The 21894-nt window shown below is 47.7% G+C and overlaps 1 protein-coding gene across 1 annotated transcript in view; it reads left to right on the forward strand.

The window, feature by feature from the left end:
- Positions 1-21894, forward strand: part of LOC144123054 (cytochrome P450 4C1-like) — a 110284-nt gene that overhangs the window by 63905 nt on the left and 24485 nt on the right. Inside the window, exon 10 of the mRNA XM_077655970.1 lies at positions 7826-8005. Within this exon, the coding sequence (XP_077512096.1) occupies positions 7826-8005 (180 nt within the window). The remainder of the gene's footprint in view (positions 1-7825; positions 8006-21894) is intronic.

Genomic DNA, 21894 nt, shown 5'->3' on the forward strand with positions numbered 1-21894 from the left:
TTCCTCTTTAAGTATATCCTCCGCGTATTTCTTCCTTAACTGGTCTCCTTCCTCCTCCCTGCTTAACGTATCGCGTGCTAGGCGCTGAAGCCGCGACGCAAATGTTCGCACGTCCTCCCCTACCATCTGTCCGGCGTCACGGAACCTCTGTACCCGCACGTGACGTGGTTCAGTGTCGAAATGCTCAAACGCGAGCTTCTTAAATTCCGCAAATGATTTTGTGGATTTTACTTTTTCGTCTCGCCAGGCAAAATCATGAGCAGCTCCTGCCATCTTACACCTCGCCATTCCCAGCATTTGAGCATCGGACCATCCCCCCATTTTCCCAATCTCTTCTAGCATGGAAAAGAAATCGCAGATTGGAACCCCTGTCTTATCTCCCGTAAACGTCGGAATGACGCTCCCTAATGCCAGCATGCTTGCTCCGAGCGACGGCTGTGGAGTGGGAGCTCCCTCAGATACAGTCATTTTTTTTTTCAAGCCCTCCAGTGCCTCAAGCCTCTCAAATGGGGGTAAAAGTCCCACAATCAGTCCCGTGATTCCCTTTTGATTACAATTTTGAAGTCATGAATGTCACAGCATTCAGAGGACATTTGCTTTTGAGACCCCACTTCTGACACCAGTGTGATGACCCCCATAATGCGCAGGTCCACACGGGACGGAGAGGCAAAGAGACACCGTATGGCTCAGTTTAAACAAACAGGTATATTCAATAATTACACATGATTAGGATTATACATCATAGGCTGGGGCGTCCGAGCTTACGTGCCGACGACTTCATGGGGGCGATGGAGTGGCTCCGGAGTTGGGCTCGAGCGGTTGCTGGCAGAAGCTGCACGCCGTCGGGCTTCGGCGCTGAAGGCCCTCTTCGCGAACGATGTCGTCCTGCTCGGCTTGCGTGTATGCAGTAGAATTTCAATAGTCGTCCGTTTCTTCGAGGATGGTTCCCAAACCCTTCCTCTAGTGTCGTTCGGCTTGGAAGATGAACAGGAGGCGAGCTTGTAGATGATGACAGCAGAGCATAATTTTTTAACAGAACAAACTTTGCACTACTTTACTCATCGACCGGGCAGGTTAGTGCCTAAGTAGCATCACATTACATGCTAAGCATGGAGCCCCAGCTCAGACTGGACTGCATCCGTTTACATGTGCTTTTAAGCACTTGATTAACAAAGGACTAAGGGCGGTCATTTCCAGTGGCCCGCCCAAAGCATCAATTCTCCAATCCAAAATAACATGCGAGATGGGGACCACCCCTTTGGGTTGGGCTTAGCCTCGAACCCAGAGTCTGTTAACAATACAAACTAAATAAACAACAAAAACGCCACCACTCTCTCTCAAGTGAGAGTATACACAGGCTCTCTCTTCGGAGCTAATTCACTAGCGCCTGTCTTTCCACATTCTTGGCGAGTACTGCCTGTCCGCCATGACAGGTGTCCGTCGCGGCCCTTCTGGGAAGCTGTGGGTGCCTTCCCGGCGATAGCCCACGACAAAGGGGGGGGGGGGGGGAAGAATGTTGTCCCAGTGGCCCGGAAATTGGGGAGGATAAAGCCTGTTTCCCCGGGGCGGCGGCGGGTCCGGTTTTTCTGGTCGTCACTCAAAGAGCATGGCTGGGTAATTGATGATGCCGCTGTCACGGGTCTCTGTCTACGCCGCGCCGTCGAACGTGGATCCTCGTAGCATACACGGAATGTCACAATGCACAGCGCAAGTGACTGTCAAAGGACATACCTATCCTGCGACCTTTGTTGTGCTACCGCAATGCTCCCGCGAAGTGATCTTCGGTATGGACTTCTTTAATGAGCATCAGGCGATCATCGACCTGCGATCCAAGCTGATCACGCTTTCGACGAACGAAGCCATCACTTCAATGAAAACTGGGGAAAATCACGTTGCCCTGAGTGTCCTGGAGGAAGAAGTGAGCGTCCCACCCCGATCAAGCGTTATCGTGACGGTAGGCGCCACGAAAGCCATTAACGCTGAAGCCATCATCGAGGGGAACATGCAGTTGCTCCTAGACCGAGGAATCAGAATCGCAAGAGGCATCGCACATTTCCGCAATGGCCAGGCCGAAGTACTGCTGACTAACTTCAGCGCAGAATACCGGCACATTAACAGAGGAACGACGATTGCTTTCTTCGACGAAATATCTGACGTACGAGACTCCTTCGCCCTCTCCGACCCCTCCGCAGAAGATTTGCCTGACAAAGAGAACTCGCCCACTTTCGACGTCAACCCAGCCCTTCACCGGAACAGACAAGACCAGATCCGCAATCTCCTTCAAAGCTACAGTGAGTGTTTCTCGACATCGCCGAAGGTGCGACAAGCGCAAATTGCCAAGCATCGCATTATAACGGACCAACACGTCCGACCTCTCCGTCAAAGCCCCTACCGTCTGTCACCGCGAGAACGACAAGCCATCTGGGGCCAAGTCGAAGAAATGCTTCGCGACGACGTCATCCAGCCTTCAAACAGCAAATGGGCGGCACCGGTTGTTCTAGTGAGAAAGAAAGACGGCGCACTTCGATTCTGCGTCGATTACCGCCGCTTGAACAACATAACAAAGAAGGACGTCTACCCCCTCCCTCGCATCGACGACACACTGGACCGGCTCTGCAACGCCAAATGTTTCTCATCAATGGACCTCAAGAGCGGCTACTAGCAAATTGAGGTCGACGAAAGAGATCGCGAGAAGACAGCATTCATCACTCCGGATGGGCTGTTTGAGTTCAAGGTGATGCCATTTGGTCTCTGTTCCGCACCAGCGATGTTTCAGCTAGTAATGGATACAGTGCTGGCAGGCCTGAAGTGGCAAATTTATCTGGTATATTTAGATGACGTCGTTGTCTTCGCCTCGAACTTTGAAGAGCACCTCAAAAGGCTTCGAACAGTACTTGACGCAATCAAGTCGTCTGGCCTAACCTTGAAAGCAGAGAAATGCCACTTTGCCTAAGAAGAGCTGCTGTTTCTAGGTTACATCGTTAGCAAGGAGGGAGTAGGCCCAGACCCGCAGAAGACAGCTGCTATTGAACAGTTTCCACCGCCGGCCGATAAGAAAGCAGTGCGCAGATTTCTCGGACTGTGCGCATATTACCGACAATTTGTGAAAAACTTTTCGCGCATCGCCGAGCCCCTGACCCAACTGACGAAGGCAGACGTGCCGTTTAGATGGGAAGCACCGCAAGCAGAAGCCTTCAAGTAACTTCAGCGTCGTTTACAGTCCCCACCGATCCTTGCGCATTTTGATGAAAACGCCGATACTGAAGTTCATACCGACGCAAGCAGCGTGGGCCTAGGCGCCGTCCTTGTTCAAAAAAGTGACAGGCTGGAGATAGTCATCGCATAAGCCAGCCGTTACCTTTCCAAGGCCGAGGCTAACTATTCGACAACTGAGAAGGAGTGCCTTGCCATCATCTGCGCTACGTCGAAATTCCGCCCCTACCTCTACGGACGACCGTTCAAGGTGGTCAGCGACCACCACGCGCTGTGCTGGCTTGCCACTTTGAAGCCTACTCGCTCGATGGAGTCTTCGTCTCCAGGAGTTTGACGCCACCGTCGTTTACAAGTCCGGACGCAAGCACTCTGACGCCGATTGCCTCTCACGAGCCCCTGTAGATACACCGCCGCCGGACGACGATGAAGACGCCTTTCTGGGACACATCTGCCCCAGCTCTTTTCCTCAGCAGCAACGCTCGGAGCCCGACCTGAAAGGCTTCATCGAGTACCTGGAAGGCAAGGTTTCTTCACGAGAGCGAGGACTGTCTTCCTTCTGTACGCAGAATGAGGTCCTTGTGAAGAAGAACTTTACAGCGAGCAAAACAGCCTACCTCCTTGTTGTACCTGCTTGTCTCCGCGAAGAAGTTCTACAAGCTTCACACGACGAGCCGACAGCTGGACATCTCGGGTTTACTCGCACCCTCCGCTGCATTCAAGACAAGTATTACTGGCCCCGACTGTCTGCCTATGTCGCACGCTATGTGAAAACCTGCCGAGATTGTCAGCGACGAAAGACCCCTCCCACACGACCAGCAGGATTTCTGAACCCCATTGAACCTCCCTCAAGGCCCTTTCAGCAGATCGGCATGGACTTGCTTGGCCCTTTTCCAACGTCAACATCTGGAAATAAGTGGATCATCATAGCGACCGACTACCTGACCCGCTAGGCCGAGGCGAAAGCCCTACCGAACGGAACAGCAGCAGAAGTCGCCAAATTTTTCGTGGAGTGCATTCTTCTTCGACACGGCGCCCCCAATGTGCTCATCACGGACAGAGGAACAGCATTAACGGCGGAACTAACGCAAGCCATCCTGCGTTACAGCCAAACCAGCCGCCGGAAGACAACTGCATACCATCCGCAGACCAACGGACTGACCGAGCGCCTGAACAAAACCATCGCCGATATGCTCGCCATGTATGTTGATGCCGAACACAAAACCTGGGATGTCATCCTGCCTTACGTCGTCTTCGCCTACAACACCGCGGTGCAGGAGACCACCCAGATGACGCCTTTTAGGCTCGTCCATGGCAGGGAGGCCACGACCACGCTAGACGCCATGCTGCCCAACGTTACAGAAGAAGAGAACGTCGACGTTGCCGCCTACCTTCAACGCGCAGAAGCTCGAAGGCTTGCCCGCTTACGGATCAAAAATCAGGAGCGGTCCGACGCCAGACGCTACAACCTACGAAGACGCAACGCGGAATACAAGCCAGGAGACCAAGTCTGGGTGTGGACGCCCATTCGCCGCCGTGGATTGAGTGAAAAGCTTTTGCGCCGCTATTTCGGCCCGTACAAGGTTCTTCGTCGGCTAGGTGAACTGGATTATGAAGTCATCTCTGACGCAATGACTGCATCCCAGCGACGCCGCGTACGACCAGAAGTTGTCCATGTAGTCCGTATGAAGCCGTATTATGCGCGCTAAAGGCCGCTGCATTTCGCTGAATTTCCATGCTCTATTTTCCCAAGAGCCGTTTTTTTCTCTTACTAGTCGCATTATTTGTTTTAATGCATCGGGCCGATGCTTCTTTGAGAGGGGAGTAATGCCGCGAATATTTAGTGTTCGTTTTTCAAATCTGCCGCCACACCACTTTATCGCTTTGTTCGCGACGCAAGACGCGACTAGATTTATCTCGATTTATCGTAGCCAGCCGGAGCTGATTCTACGTTGTTCCGGAATGTTCTAGTAACTTTGCACTCTTTATATCGAAAGTTCGCTATCAGCTTTAAATCGAGCACGGCCGACAGCGGCGGGCATTCTGTTCGACGACCGCCGAGCACGCTTGTCGCATTCGCCGCCGCCGAGTGATTCAGTCCATTTTGGGTGCAAGTCAGCCCAATAAACAGTTCTCTTTTAGAAGACCCTTTTGTCCGTCTTCATCGATGCTTGGACTGCCGTCACCATTACGTGACAATATGCGTTACTAAAGTTTACACAAATTTTACTACCCAAGGCATGCCTCAGTAAATGGGTGACGTACAGTTGCTACCCAGTGCTTGGTCCACATGAGGTTTCGGCCAGACCTACTAACCGCTCCTGGGTATTGCATGCTTCCCAAATTTCTGGCATTGCTAGCCCTCGGGGCTCACTGCAGTAGTACCGACTCTTTTAACCGACTCCAGCCAAAGGTGAGTTCTCCAGAACCCAGGCATGGTTCAACTAGCCACAAGCCACCGCGATGCACCGATTTCTTCGGAATCTCGAACCAGCGCACGGCGGATGGCTGGTATGCCCTTCGTATCGAGCGGGAGATCCTGCGGCATGAGAATATTTAGGTTTCTGAATGTTCTTCGCATTTTGGTTCTCGGATTCGAACGAGCCCTGTCCGGACCGCTGAAAAACTGCCACCGCCCGTGTCAGCGCGCATCGTGGACAACGTCACGCTGACAAGGCCGCTGAGAGTGCGCGGACAAGTCTCCTGGGGATTCGCAACCCCTACAAGATAGGTCCTCGTTTGAACCTATGCCGACAACCGGCGTTGCTATTGGATGCCTAAATAAAACTCAGTGCCTCCTGTAAGCGGCGGGGGACCCCCTGATATGTACAACGAAAAAAAAAGAAGTGTTGGTTTCGAAAGGAAGGAGCCCAATGTAGGAGAAATGGCATCTATTAATATCTTGGTGTGGTATAGTTGGTGAATCATCATGGAAAGCGGCAGCGAGAAGCAACAAGGGCGAAAGAGAGAGAGCTGCCGCGGTGGCTCAGTGGTTATGGCGCCCGGCTGCTGACATGAAAGACACGGGTTCGATCCCGGCCTCGGCGGTCAAATTTCGATGGAGGCCAGATTCTAGAGGGCCGTGTACTGTGCGATGTCAGTGCACGTTAAAGAACCCTAGATAGGCAAAATTTCCTGAGCCCTTCACTACGGCGTCCCTCATAGCCTGAGTCGCTTTGAGAAGTTAAACCCCTATAAACCATAAACCGCAAGAGAGACGCGAGAGCACAGGACAAGCGCTGACACGAACTTCCGTTTGAGGTAAAACGGCAGGACCCTTGATTTGCAGGTCGTGAAGGCGATGAAATTCACAAACACGATTCGACCATCTTGCGAGGCCTGTTTCGAAAGGAAGGAGCCCAATGTAGGAGAAATGGCACCTATTAATACCTTGGTGCGGGCTAGTTGGCGAATGCTAGCATCATGTGCGTGAACTTCATCGCCATCATGACCTGAAAATCAAGGGTCTTGTGGTTTTGCCTCAAATGGGAGTTGGTGTCAGCGCTTGTCCTGTGTTCTCCTGTCTCTATTTCGTCCTTGTTGCTTCGCGCTGCCGCTTTCCATTGTGATTCACCAACTAGCCCACGCCAAGATATTAACAGATGCTATTTCTCCTACATTGGGCTCCTCCCTTTTGAAACAAGCCTCGCAAGATGCTGGCATCATGTGTGTGAACTTCATCGGCATCACGACCTGCAAATCAACGCTGCTGTCCTTAATAAGCAATAGGTGACCTCATGCCAATTCATGCGACGTTTTAGTTTTTGACGGTGCATCTGATGGACTCCATCGCAATCACAGTATTTGTACATGAGGAAAAAGAATGCGTGTGACGCAGGAAGAAATGAGAATTTAACGCTCACCCACCTCTGTGGTGTCCATGAAAGTTCGTTGAATTGATTTTAAAGGTGTCTATGGAATGCGTACAATAAGTAAACTAAGAGCTATTCAGTGTTCTTGCAACGCAGAATTACTCAAAAATGAGCCACTAATTTACAAGCTACTTCCAAAAATTCCCATTGCCGCAGCTCCCGGAGACGTACGGATGCCGTCTGCTCGCGAGAATCCTGCATTACGACACCGTATGGCTCGAGTAAAGTCGGTAGTGAGGGGCCGCCATTAGCTTGCCATGATTTTTCGCACCCTGTAATTGTGGGAAAACCTTTAACGACGTTTGTAAACGAAGCAGGCAAAACAGGTGCGCGTAGGCACGCATGGACTAGAGGCAGCGACGCGTCACTCTCCTCGCAGTCCGATTGCTGGGGGAGCGAGTGCGCCGATAGCAGCTTAACAGACCAGCCGAGTGAAGTATTTGTGTGCGGGGCGCAGTCCTGGCTTCTGATCTTTTTTTTTTCTGGTTTGTTCTGATGCATGGTTTTATAAAGAAAATGGAGAGGGTGATTTTTAATGGCCAATATCATGGTGCTACGTAAGTGTTATGGATATTTTTTTTTTGTGAGAACATAATGTCTACTTCAGTTTCTATCAGCCTTTTGCCTTCCTTGCCCTCACTGCAGACCGTTTCAGGCGCCACTGAAAACTATCGTACGATTGACTATTCCGTTCCTTTTCATCGACTAACGCGCGTTTTGCTCTTTCGGGTCAACGCACGCAGGAAACTACACAGTTCCGGAGGGTTGCACGTGTTACGTGTTCATGTACGGCGTCCACCGTGACCCCACCCATTACCGAGACCCCGAGGTGTTCGACCCAGACCGCTTCCTGCCCGACAAGTGCAGCCGCAGCCACCCGTTCGCCTTCATGCCATTCTCTGCTGGTCCTCGAAACTGTATCGGTGAGCATGATGTTCAGTGAAGTCGGCTACGCCTAAATTGTCTCAAGAACGTGCTGCTGTGTCAGTGGCTTTATAGCGACACCAGTTCAGCTGCTCGAGCTGCAAAACGATTGCTTTTGCTGTAACATGAGCGTTAGTTTGCTGGGAATCGCCATTGTTCAAGTCACCGAAGTCATCTATTTTCATAAGGTCATCATTAACAGAGTGTACCGCTTAAATATTGGCACACCTATAAACATAAGGTGGTGAATGAGCCGACTGATTGGTGGCCAAATGGTTTCCACTTAATCTTAATATAATGTGCCTCACCTATCTTTCGTGTCGCCACGATGTTCTATTGGCGATGCCCGCTTTATCTGTTACGTCTACTCACTATTGTTTCGAGCTTGTAGATATCACGGCAGGTTCTGCAAAGCAATGTCCACTAATACCAGTAACAAAATAATACCTTCCTCTCCAACACACACATATGAGAGCAGCCCACCTGTGCTGGTTCACGCGAATAAATAATGGCCTCAACTTTGTCATTAGTAAACCGACGCTCCCGAGGAAAGGAGCCTGGCAGTGGCAAATGAAGGCTTTCGGATTCCAATGTTAAGCGCAGGGACTGCTTCGTGTTCGAGAGAGAAGAAACTACACGGAGACAAGCTGTAACGAGTACTATGAACGCTGCGGCAGCCCTGCAAACAGGAGAATGTCTACGGTGCGCCGAACTGAGTTGCCCCATGAGCATCGACTCTTGCGCTGAGCTGAGCCGCTGATTTGAAACATAATGATTGACAAATATCAGCCAGAAAGCTGTGAAGAGCGAGTGAACAATAAAACAACTCATGAGGCATTTTTGTTCGTAGCTGTTGAAAATTTGTGACGGTGTAAATTTTTCGGGTGTGAACCCAACGCGAGCTTTACTGCAAAGCTGAAATTATCCACGCAAATAAAGAAAACAGCCGCAGTGAAGATGGAAGAACCCGAGGTGTGGAGGAATTGTTGTTAGTGGTTATTTATTAATAAAATAACAATGGAAGGAAAATATTTTGCTAGCCGCGGCATCTGCCATCGAAACCTGAAACGCCTGAGCACAGGTCAGCAAAACTGTATAGTCTTATCTAAACAAACGTGAGTGAAAGAATCTAGAAATTATTATTAGCGTAAGCTGAGAAACCGCAAGAGCATTGCTGGAGTTTGCATAGAGGTCCTAAGTCGCTCTATTATTTTCGACTTATCCAATTAAATAACGGAAATTATTTGTTTACCTTTCAACCAAAAGTGGTATACGAGCCAGCTTGCAATCAGAAAGCTATGGCGCGTTATAGTCACCCAAAATGTTGCCGTTTCTGAAAACGTAACTTGATCTTAAATTTTTTTACACACCTTCGCCACAGATCCACGAAAGCACCAGCGCCCCCAGGAGAGCAGGAAATTCGAGGCGACACTTAAGGTCCGCCTTAGGAATATGACGCGATAGCGTTAAACAGTTAATGCCCGTATAAGTGAAATTTCTCATTCTAAATTTTACATAATAGGCCCCTGAGAGTCCTCACACCACTCCTTCCGCATTGGTGCGAAGGTTGGGGGACGCGCCACAGTCCTGCGATGCTAGGCGCTGCGACCGGTGGGGCCTGTGCGATCCAAGTTGCTCTTCCCGAGCAACCTGTCGCGATCAAGCATTCATTTAGCAGCCACTTTTCGCGATGATCAGTTTTCTCACAATCCCGTGGGTAGGTTGTGATGATGCCACAAGGTCACGTGACTTATGGGGCCCACCTAGGCTGCTTCTCCGGCGGGTGGCCACCTGGGCCACCTTACGCCACCCTAATTTTCGTTCCCAACGCCGACAACGCCAGTGCCGGATTTTCTGGGTAACGGGGCCTTGAACGCTCTCGTGTTAACAATTCCGCTGGTCTCGCATGCTCTGATACCGATTGTGGCTGCATGAATTTGGGTGCGCACTGTTAGCATGAGAGGACTGCTAAGCGTGGAATGCTTAAGATACCGGCTCTCATCACGGGCATTTTGAATTTTGCGTGCTTTCTCTAGAGCGCGGACGAAAGCATTCCAGTAAAACGACTGCTTCAAAAAGTGCACTCTATGTAGCTTCCCTTGAGTGACGCTACAGCTCTCTAGTAGGATATTTTCCACATCTGCAGCGGTTTAAAAGCCCATCAATTTATTGCGACCAATTAGTTGCATTACTGTAAATTAAAAGGTTTCCTTGTAGCCCCAGACACCTGCTATCAAAATTTTGCAACAGTTTAATTCCCTAAACTTGCGCAATATTTCAAACTTCTGGCTCACTTTAAGTGCATAACATTGTATTATTCCTTGTGCGCCTCTCTTTGTCACTTCTTTATCCTGAACACTACACGTAGTAATGCTGCAGAAGACCGACTGAAACGCAAGCTCCACTCATCCTGTGTCAGCGAACCAAATAGTCCGCACAGCGTTTGGGGACAACAGGGACAACAGTTTTCGGTCTATGCTCTTGTTTCGGGAAATGTTTGTGCACCATATTTGATGGCATAATGAGCGCGGTTGCATAATGGACACCCCCTCTGCTTTGGCAGTCGAAAAGTACACTTTTTCTCTACGCGCATAATAAAAGCACCCTTTATTTTGGTGCGCAATTATCTACTGATGATAGTAATGGTAGCGGTGTCCTTTTTGCAACGACAGAACAACTGCAGAATTTCTGAGGACCACAGCAATACCATAAAACGCCATGTCTCGAATGTGAAGACTACTATTCGTGGGCTTACCAGACGGACAAGAGTTGATAGGGGTGTTGGACGAGGAATTCGAAAACCAATGAAAACCACTACTGATGACAAAAGGTTTCTCTGTTCCATTTGTCGTATTACGGATTGTTGCAACATCTTTCGGTTGAGCTTGGCGCTGAAAGTTGTGAGTCGTTCTAGAATTAACTTTTAATTGCGCTCTTCCTGGAGAGCATTGCGGAGTGCTACACGAGTTACACGTGCGTGTTTGAAATAAATTTGTTTACTATCCTTTCGAACACGGATACTGCGCTGAAGGGTGTGTTTTGTTCTTTTAAGAAGGTGAATCGTACTGGATGAAGTATTTGTTCCACCAGCCTACGTTTCGTCCCGTGTTTACCACTTCATTTTTTTCTGAATATTCTACCACGTTTAATGAAGAAAGCACACTAAATTTAAGAAATTTTTGAAGCGAAAAGCTTGGCTACGCTAGTCAACACCGCGCTTCGCGCGAGCCAGCGTATCTCGGAGCACGAGTGACGTCACGCACGGCGCAGGTGGCCGCCGCCGATTCCGTCGCCTTTTCTCTCTCTCTCGCTCCCTAGTCACACCGAACCACAGGTGTTCCGCCACTGCGCAGCGCCGCACCTTTCCTCAAAATGCAACTTTCAGTTTTCTGTTTCTTCTTTCCCTCCCTCCTTTATCCCTTCCTTTACTGCACGGTTCGGGTGTCCACCAAGATATGTGAGACGGTTACTGTGCCATTTCCTTTCCTCAAAAACCAAACAAAACAAGTGAGCCGACGGCGTTCAAAGAATTCATTTGTGTTGACAACTTTGCAAAGGCTGTTCATTTTCACTAAAGGAAAGACGCACAACCGGCTCCGAGGGCCAGTGGAGACCTCAATTTCATTTCATGTACATGGCGTTGGTGTCAAAAGCCGACTTTGATTGCGTTCTGCGCACTGGATAGGCAGCGCGCCCTCCCTGCCACCCTGGGAGAGGTCGCATGTAGTTAATGGTTGATCGCGAGAGATTGATCACCAAATGAACGCTGCGGCCTAGGTTTTGCTGCAGTGCCGCATGTCAGCCACAACGCTGTCAGCGCTAATTCATTCATTCCACATCTCTCTCTCACCACGAATCAAAGCACAAATTAGGCGTGCACGTATCCAGGGAGCCAGTTATGCGCCCTTCCTTTGCTCAAAGCCATCGCCGTCTAGAACATTGTCAACGCCCATGCCAAAGAACACAGTTAACGCCGATATCTTTTCGCTTTGTATATCCTGGATTAGCTGAGCTAATCCATATAATTTTTTGAAATAAAGATGCGTTCACATAGAAGCAAATCTGCCGTCCTGCTTTTCATCGCCTTAGTTTCCCTTCCTCTAGCTCGTATCCGAGCTGATAAATTGAACTTACACTCAGTTCAGTTGTTACTGAGGCTGTTGATGTTGCGCCCGATTCCCGGGAGCGTTCCGCTCTAACCACTTTTACCCTCCGCTGTGGCTGTGCATAGTGGCTTTGTGTTCGGCTGCGGGCACAAAGTGGAGTCTGCAATTCGCGGCCGTGGCGGCCGCATTGAGGAGACAACTAAACCCTATAATGCCCGTCTACTGAGACTGCGTTTCGGCGCATGATAATGAACCTCACGCCGTCGAAACTTGGAGTCCTTGACTCATGCTCCAAAATGGAGTACTGGCACGAGAGCATTTATTGTTAAAGTGGTGTCGTGCATTCCAGTATAAAATTTCATTACGCGACTAAAACGGACGTTAACCCTCTTGAAAGTAGATTTGGCATGTTGCCGCGACATCTCTCAACAGCTCACGTCGTGATGCAAAACGAAAGCCGTGCATTGCACTTGACACCGGTCCCCGCCTTGTCGACAACCTCAGGCGGTATGTCTAGTACCATGAGTTATTCTTCCAGACGCCCAGCGAGGCAGCTCCTACGCAAACTGGTGTATCTTTTTCTTCTTAGATTGCTAGATTTCATTCACTTGAGGGGACTGTTCTAGCCGAGATGTCCTTATCTGATGTCGTCTGTCTTTATGACGTTAGTCTGCTGCCGTCAGCGTGGCACGGCAAGTGTGACTGGGATTAGTAATTGCGGTGACAACCTGCCCTCCTCGCCGCACAAATTAGAAGCAGCCGCTGCTTTCCTTTTCGTTCACTGCGCTTTGACGGTGCTATGCTGAACATTCTAGACAAAATGTTGCCTTCTTGCCGGTCAAAGACATTCGCTCTTCGCTCTTGCGGCCAGATAATGTTCTATCCTTCCTTCCTCTTGGCTCTGGTCATAACTCAACCATAGGATCGTCCCGTGCCCGCCTTCTCTGCTAGGATCGTCCGGTCGCGCAGCGAATAATAAAAGGGGGGTCATGATATAAAAGGAACGCATCATTTGCGTGCTGCACAGTATGATACATAGTGAATGAACTGACTTTCCGGTATTTTGACGATTAATTCAACTCAGATTTGATTTACAGTTGTTATGACTTATCTTTGAGACTCTTACACAGAACATCCACGTTCTTGTTTTAAAAAATTATAATACATACCTGAAGCCAATATTGCCATGATGGTAAATTAGGGGATCTATGAATCCCTCATAAAGAACCCTACTTCAGCAAATCCCTCGTCTATGTAGCGTTCCTCCCTCTTGTTAGGGAACATTCTCAAAAGTATGTAGCAGTTTTGCAATCAACTCTGTTAACTCAACATCACTTTTTTTTTTCTTATAGAGATCGAGCTCATATCTTGAACAGCAAATGCATACGTATAAATAAAGAATCATAAGACAGTCGAGTACGTTTAAACACTGTCGTGTGTCTCTTGCTGTTAAACTAGGATTTTCAGGGCGTGCCGTCACAAATGTTTTCCCCACCCTAAGCCGACATGCTATTTCATTTTATTTAGTCTTTTAAAACATCCCACGAGACTTTACACAGGATATTAGTTCAGGAAAATCGGGTTGTCAGCGAGATTCTAGTGCTCGTACGTTAAGTGCTATTCATTTCAAGACCATTTTTGGAAAGGAGCATAATTAGATACCGACATCAGCAAGTTCACAGTGCAGCCAGTGAGGCGCCTTTATGTCAACTAGCATGACGGAGAATTAAACATAGGTACAGAAGTTAATGTATAGCTTGAGTATGGTAGAACAAAATTGGACAAGTCAGAAAAACTAAAAGGTTATATCAAGAAAAACATGCTTTAGCTCAGCACCGCAACATAAACCAAGAAAGAAATTCACATTTTGGCTACATTTTGGACTTACCGGTATCGTCTCGCGCCATTGGGCCGAAGCAAGTTTGTGGAATGCGTGACAGTTGTCCCGGCTTCCACACAGGGGCAGGCCAGCCGAAGAAAGGCGCAATACATGTCGTCTTGGCATAATAAAGTTGTCAGATCGCTAATGCAAGAGCACGATCTTGATTAAAGAACAATCAATAATTTTGCGTTTCGTGGTGTTCAAGTACTAATGAGAATAAATGAGAATAAACTAGCTAAAACCCGAATTAACCCACGTTAACAAGTAATCTTGAATGCCTTCCAACCGCGGATGCCTCGAACGGTTACACTTAAGTATTCAGTGAGTAGCACATTGTTAAAGTTAAACAGCTTGTAACTTGGGTCATTCGATGAGTTCTCACGAGGAGAAGATAAAAGGACATTTTTTGCCATGCGTCGAGATGAAACGAACTGAAATGGCCTGTTTTAAGGCACCTGAAAATATTATTCATGTTCAAAAAGAATGATGCCAATGATGTTTTGAAGGCAGAAAGCCCTAGAATACATTTGGCGACAATGATGTTTCCACAGTCGGCGTTATCTTGGCAAAAATTTGATGGCAGGGCGAAAGAATCGTTGACGTGTTTGAGTGAACGATATATGTTCACAAAGTACTACTTATACGCACAACGCTCACGCATGCTGAGCATAAGCGAAAGTCCTCTGGCGGTACGACAGAACGGAACGGAACAGTATAGAAGAGAACGGAAGAGAAGAGAAGGGAAGGGAAGAGAACAGAAGAGAGGAATGATTTTTTCGTCAAAGGTGCGGTCTTTTTTGCGCTATAGTTGTTGCCGCAGATGGCCGGGACATCACGTGCACTCTGGAGCTCCTTAAAAATACACTAAGAACGACCGTAGCCATTGTTTATCAGCTTCAGAAATTGCATCGGTAGTCCCCGTGCGAGCACATGGGGCCAAAACAGGGAAGCATAGCGCAGGCTTTTACGTGTCTTATGACGCCAACGCAAGTGGGTTTGGGGACGAACACGCGAAATGACAAGACATGCACATTGAAATGCTTCGATAGCACATTACACGTTTTTGCGTCGTACCGTCCAGCACTGAGCAGCCAAATGTTCATTTCGGCGTTTTAGATAGAACTGGAATAAAAACAGTGTTCACGCAGAAGTTGCCCAGCTTCACAGTACTACTCACAGTGCAATTGGAATCCTTAGTGGGCTCGCAGACATGTTAAAAAAGATAAAGTGAAGATACGGCCAGTACCAGGCAGTTCAGGCGAGATCCACCTCAGACGTATTTCGATAGAGGTTTTCTTAGATCGCACCTTTCGCTCGTGACAGCAAATAGGCGACGGCCGATGGTCGTCACTAATGAATCAGTTTTGAATTTATTTTTTCTATTCGTCGTCATTTCGTGTCAGATGCCGGGTGTAGCTCATTTATTTGTGAGCGGTGATAGTGACGCAGGTGGACATGCTCGACCGACGAGGAATGGGGAACAACCCTTCCGTCATCGTGACGTTTCTGTCATTCAGGCTGCCACTGTTCACGGTCCTGCGGCGGCCTGACAGTCGTTTGAGGAACACACTTCCCTCCTGCCGCACACAGGAGCGGCTATACGACATCCTGCTTAGCTGCGCTCCGGCTTTACCGCCGACCGCGTAATATTGAAGGCCATGTTTGCACGTTTGTTCGAGGGGTTGGCTTCTTTAGGCGCGCTTTGTGATAGGATTATATCCCAAATTCGAATTTAGTCTTTGTTAAAAAACAACAACAAATGTATCAGTCCATGAAGAGGCTGCCTAGAACACTAGATATGCTTCGCTACTCAATACCCCCCAGAGATATTCCACGCAGTGACCGAAAATTCCCCTAAATAGGCCCCAAATTCCCAAATTCAGGCCCCTTTTCTCTGCAGCAGCTTGAAAACACCGTCAAATTTGTGTAAGTGAGAAAATTTTGTTCTTAATACCTCCGGTAACTGTGTAAAAGTACCCGTTTCGTCAGATTTCACCCCTTAACTAGGGACAATTTTTAAATTAGACATCACTGATCCCGGCCCACTCCCCGTTTGACACAGCACTCGACCTACTACGAATAAATGCACCGATTTCAAACTAAGTACAGAAACTAATGAGCGCTTTCAAATAAAAATAGCATAAACCAGAGAATTCAATTTGTGCTACATCTCATAAAAAAAGATGAAAAATATAGCACTGAAAAAATAATTTAACATTACTAGAAAAGCACCGTTCCATAAAAATGGAGAATATGATTCTTGAAGCGACAGCACTCAACATATTAGAGCTGAAAAACTCGGAACTCAAAGTAGAGATACCATAGACCGGATTTAACTCTTTATAAGGCGCAAGCTGTATCTTTCTTCTTTCACATGCATACAGATGGTAAAATTGTAGTCAGAATACTGTGGGAGTTCAGTGACATCCCTTCAAGCCGTCTCTACTACCGGTTTTGCAGAAAAAAGTAGTGCGAAGTTGTACTAAAAACTTCGTAAAATGTATCAAATGTGGCGCCTACCCATAATTCCGTCTTATTCTTGTTGGCGTGTAAGAAAAGTTGTATTAGAATTGAAAATTGCTTCTAGAAGTATTACGAGGCAGCTTACTTTTGGAGAAGGCTGAAAGGCTCAGCAATTTTTCAAAAAAATTTTCGCGCCTAGATAGGTCTTATTTAACTCTACATCTGCGCTTGTAAAAACACACAAAACACCAAGGAGGCCTATTAGTGAAAGATAAAACAGGCTGAATGGCTTGTTTGATAGTTCGGTATTATTCCGCATCCAAAAATATGGTACGCAGATGCACTGTTTCCCGTTTCCCGGCACTTGAAGCATTTGGGACATATGCGTCCTGCTGCTGTGCAAAGGGTTAAAAAAATTGGCAGTGGTTTAGCTCTGGCTAAACCTGGAGTGACGCGATAGCTACAGCTGACCGAGTGAAACCTGCTCAGTTCAATTGCAGTCAGTCTTTCGCCGCTCCGTTTCGCTGGGCGTTCCTTAATCTCCGTCCCTCTTGAGAAACGGCGCATGCGCACAGCTGTGGCAGCTCGGTTTCGCTAAAGTCACTGGAACGGGAAAACTACCGCAACCATCGCCAGAGCCACCGACCCGCCGCCATATTTGGTCCAGCGCCGCTGAAGCGACGGCCGCGCGTTGTGCCTTTTACACAGAATAAATTAGGCTTTGCGAATTGTGCGTGCTTTTACAGCAATGAATGAAGCATATCGTTGTTCACTTGCTAATTAGGCGGAAAAAGGCTGCAATTATTAGGACGGAGGCCTTTCTAGACTCAAGGAACGAAAATGTGTCCGCGGCTCTGTGACCGGATATGTCACTCGTACAATAGAAGGCATGTAAGGAGGGAAATTTGATCTTGGCTGATATGGGCCAAAACCGATGTCCAACCTAATTTCACTACAGCGAACACGATGGTGAGCTCCAAATTTGGTTTGAGCCACTTCCAAATTTGGCCCTCACCCCCAAAAAATGACTTTGGCCGAATTAGACCAAAATCGATGTCGACCTAATTCGCTACGGGGAACACAATGGTGACCTCCAAACTTGACCCGGACCAATCCGATATTTGGCCCACCCACCCCTGAAATTTGACCACGACCGATTTGGGCCAAAATCGATGTGCAACCTAATTCGACTGCGGAAAACGCGACGGTGACCTCCAAATTTGGCCTGGGCCGCTTAAAAGAATCACAAAAAACGCATAGGAAGGCACAAATGCTTTCGCATTATCGCACGTACGGAGACCTAATTGCCCCCCTGAATTTTTGCTTGCGTATGCATCACGCGTACTGTCGCGAAAGAAAACATGCGAGCAGCGAGGTGCATGTGCTCTTCACTCTTCGCATTTATTAAGGCGAAAGCCTTTCTTGCCTCATGAGCAGCGTAGACAGAAGTTATAGAAAGAAAGTGCGCCTAAAACTACGCACATGAACTGTCGATTCTGTGCAGCCATATACCTCGTCGCTTGAGGGTTCTTTCTTTCCGCTGGGAAGGGAAAACAGCGTTTTGCCCGATTCCCGCCGATTGCTGCAAACAAAAGCATAGCACCCAGACATTCGTCGATGTCTTTTGCAGGCATCAAATGCACAAGCGTCAATACGCGACAGGAAATGCTGTGCACGCTTATCTCTGCACATAAGAGCAAATGCTACGTAATGCTCCAGACGGTCTGTGTGTCGGCGGCCGCGAGAAAGAAGCGAGCGGACCATTTATTGCGGGGAATGACCACGTGACCGCGGATAACGAATCGGGAGCGCGCGCGCGCTGGCGCGGCGGTGCGGCGGCGCGCTGGCCAATCCAGCTCATCCATGAAGTCTCGCACAGCTTTAGCCATATGAACGGGTGCTCCATCCTGCTGGAAATGGAACAGTACATCGGCAAATGGCCCGTCGGGAACGTATGGAAGGAGCACCATTTCAAGCATTCATGAATAGCTCAATGACGTCATTCTTCTTTCGAATCTGTGTATCGGCCCCATACCTTGAAAATAATAGCGCTTCAGAGGTGGACCGTTGTTCGGCCGCTTGAACGAATACTCCACATGTAGCGTGGATACCACCTGCAGTGCGAGAAAGATTCCTACAAGTATTACTGCGCTATCCAGAGAGCTCACAGGCGTGGGTACAGGTGCTAACCAGATATATTTACGGTCGACACAGAGAAAGAAGTGAGAAAACTCCTACGGTGAAACTAATTTATGCAAATGAAGTAAAAACCTAATACTTCAGTGATATGATTTCGCATTTCTATACTGGTGTTATTATGGTCTTGAAGTACAAATGGTATTTATTTATTTAATTATAGTTACTGCAATCACCGCATTGTGATTTTAGCAGGATATAAAACAACGGCATGTACAGAAAAGAAATGTGCTGTGCTCTGATTATACAATAAAAAGCGCAATAAATACACAAAGCACAGCTAAGCTCAACAAGAACAAATAAATAAAAAGTTACATTATCACACACTCGGTTACAGCAAAGAAGCAAACTAGCAAATAATACTTGAAATAGCATTATTCTAAACTTTATAAAAACGCAGTTAACGTTAGTGCAGAGACGGCATTTTTTTTTTCAGCTGATTCCAGTAAACTATTGCGCGGGGAAAGAACGTTGTTACGCAAGGAAAACGAAGTTATAGTTAGATTATGCCTTTGGCGAGTAGCGTATTCGAAGGGGGAAGATATGATTCATGTCAGTTTTATAGCGGCCATTCATAATTGGTTTAAAAACTTCAGTCGCAAGTAACGATTTATTTGCGCCTAGGGAGGAAGATTCTTCCACTTTAAAAGATCTGTAACAGAAGTTCTCGTGAATGTGTTATAAATGAAACGCGCAGGTCCTCTCTGTACTTTTTCTAGTTTAGCAATATTAGCAATATTAGAGGTATTACTCTGTTTATTCTTTAATTTGCTAGAAATTAATAAATTATGAATTTAAGCGCTCCGCAGCACCACATTTAGTGGTAGGATGTTCTATTCCATGCCAACGAGAGCACTCACCGATAAGGAATTTAGCAATACGGTGACCTAGAAGGCCACACTCCATGTGAATCAGTTGACAACATACGAATCGCATTGATTCCAAGCTTGCAGGAGACATGATAATCATGGAATTTCGCATCTTTACAGACAGACCTTCCTCAAAGATGTGCATAATTAGAGCTAACATTTCAGATAGCACAAATACGATCTGCTGGGCCTGCAACTATGATAGTTATTTCATCGCTGATGTGTTCATCAGCGATGAAATAACTATAGCATGAGAATGAATAGCTATTCTATTTCATCGCTGACGTGTTCATAAGTGATGAAATAACTATCATAGTTGTTCACAGTGATGTGTTCAAGCTGTAGAGAAAGACAAATATCCGCAAACTTCCCGATGTATATGAGCCCCCAGCTCTTACCGGCAGTTCTCTGGCCGCCACACTCGCCTTTGTTTGCCCGAGCGGGTGCAAAAGGACGCCTCGTCACTGCACACCATGGCGCGCCAGTTGGAAGGCGACCAGCAATCAACCACAGAGGCAGATTCCATCCGTTGCTCCATGTGGTGTGTCTCCAAAAGTGTATTTTGGGCGGCGACGCAGGAATTGAGCATTGGTTCGCGCAGGCGCCGTCTTATAGCGGAGTCGCTAACATTATCCAAACCCATCTAGTACCGAATTTCTCGTACACTCAAGGACCAATCCAAGGCAGCTGCCGCCACAATCTGCTGGTCCTCTTCAACCGTGGTCTTTTTGCAACTCGCGGCACGGGGAGCGTCAGCTATTCTACCCTCACTGTATAAGGCTTGTAAAACGCTGTTAGCACTTGCTATTGGGCGCCCTATTAATTTTCACATTCTTCGTTGCGACATTGTCCTTCCCATCACCCCTATAGCTCGCCGCTCTTCTGGTGTCAAACGGGGTGCCATTTGGAATACAAGGTATGTTCAGATGAGGCAGACTTTATACTGCACTAAGAGGACCGAAACCTTGCAATCTTCTCATTGACCAGTCCGACTTTCGGTCGTCACTTCTACGTGCCGTGCCGTGGGCAAGCGTCCATCCCAACAAAGTTACCGTCAAAGCGAAAAACATCCACGATATGATAATGAAAAGCGTGTCGGCACAAAGCAATTGTGCTCATAAAATGGACTACCAGGACGACAAATGATTGAGTGGGTTCACATGTGCTATTTTTTTTACGCCAGAAATTATAGTTTCATTCCAGCCCGGCATTCATGAACTTTTGTCTGCCCTCTCAGCATTGCTTCCTACATACGTGCGGAGTTCTGTGCAGGTGTTTCCGTGTCAAGACACGACCCGTGGGAAACTAAAAGTTGCCACGAAAATGGTTTCTAGTACTAGACCAGAGCGCCAGAATGTTTTCGCCGGGCTGCTGCCTTGCTTTTTGCCAAGGGTCGTTACCCAAATTATCTGCGTTTGTAGTTGGATGGAGCATCAATCCACACCTCTAAGGTGGCTAGAGCAATCCATGATGGACGGGATTGGCCTGTATGCAGTCTTCACCCATACTTATACTCCTGGGGCGGGAATGGTGAAACAACAAGTTGCCTATCGTCGGAAGTGACACACGAGCTATAAATGATGCGGTACTGGAAACCTGTTTATTCATTTAGGCCACCTGGGGGTTTTTTACATGCGCTGATGTCTCCCAGCACTAAGGCGTTCTTGTATCTCGCCTCTATCTAAATACAACCTCCGCGCCTGGGATCAAATCTGAGGCCCTGTAATCAGCATGCCGAACGTTATAGGCACAGAGCAGCCTCGACAGCTTCATCGCAGAAGAGCTGTGGCAACCAAGTGTAGACGACTGGAATATCCTGCGGGACGTGCTAAACTCTAGACTCAAGATGCAAATTCGCACTGGGGAGAATAGCTAGTGTAAAGCAGGTGAGAATGCCCTATCCATCATCAAGTCAAGCGATCGGTCATTTAGGCGCTTAGAACTACAGCGATTCTGAAACAATTCCCTGCAGCTCCCAACTGCTTCATTATGCTCTTGTTCCGCTTTATATTTGTCCCACCTACGTTGTTTCTCATTCATTCATCCTGACTTTTTTTGTCTTCTGTTTTCGTTCACCGGTATCGCAAATGTTTCTATCGTTTAAATAACTGTGCTGTTCTTTTTTTTTATAGCACCTCTGTTTTTTTTATCGTTTCCGAGAAAGACCGCTTGAATTTAGAGCCTTTCACGTTCAATGGACACTACTGTAACGATTTTGAAGGAGTCATTTATTTTTCTACACTCGTAGCGACATAAACTGTCACACCCCTGTGCACTCCGCTAAGAAGAATCCAAGTTCCTAGATCTGTACGGATGCGAAATGCAGTGTCCCTTGTAGCTGATAACACAGCGTAAAGACACGGCATCAAACA

The sequence above is a fragment of the Amblyomma americanum genome, chromosome 1 (genome assembly GCF_052857255.1).
Source record: "Amblyomma americanum isolate KBUSLIRL-KWMA chromosome 1, ASM5285725v1, whole genome shotgun sequence".
NCBI lineage: Eukaryota > Metazoa > Arthropoda > Arachnida > Ixodida > Ixodidae > Amblyomma > Amblyomma americanum.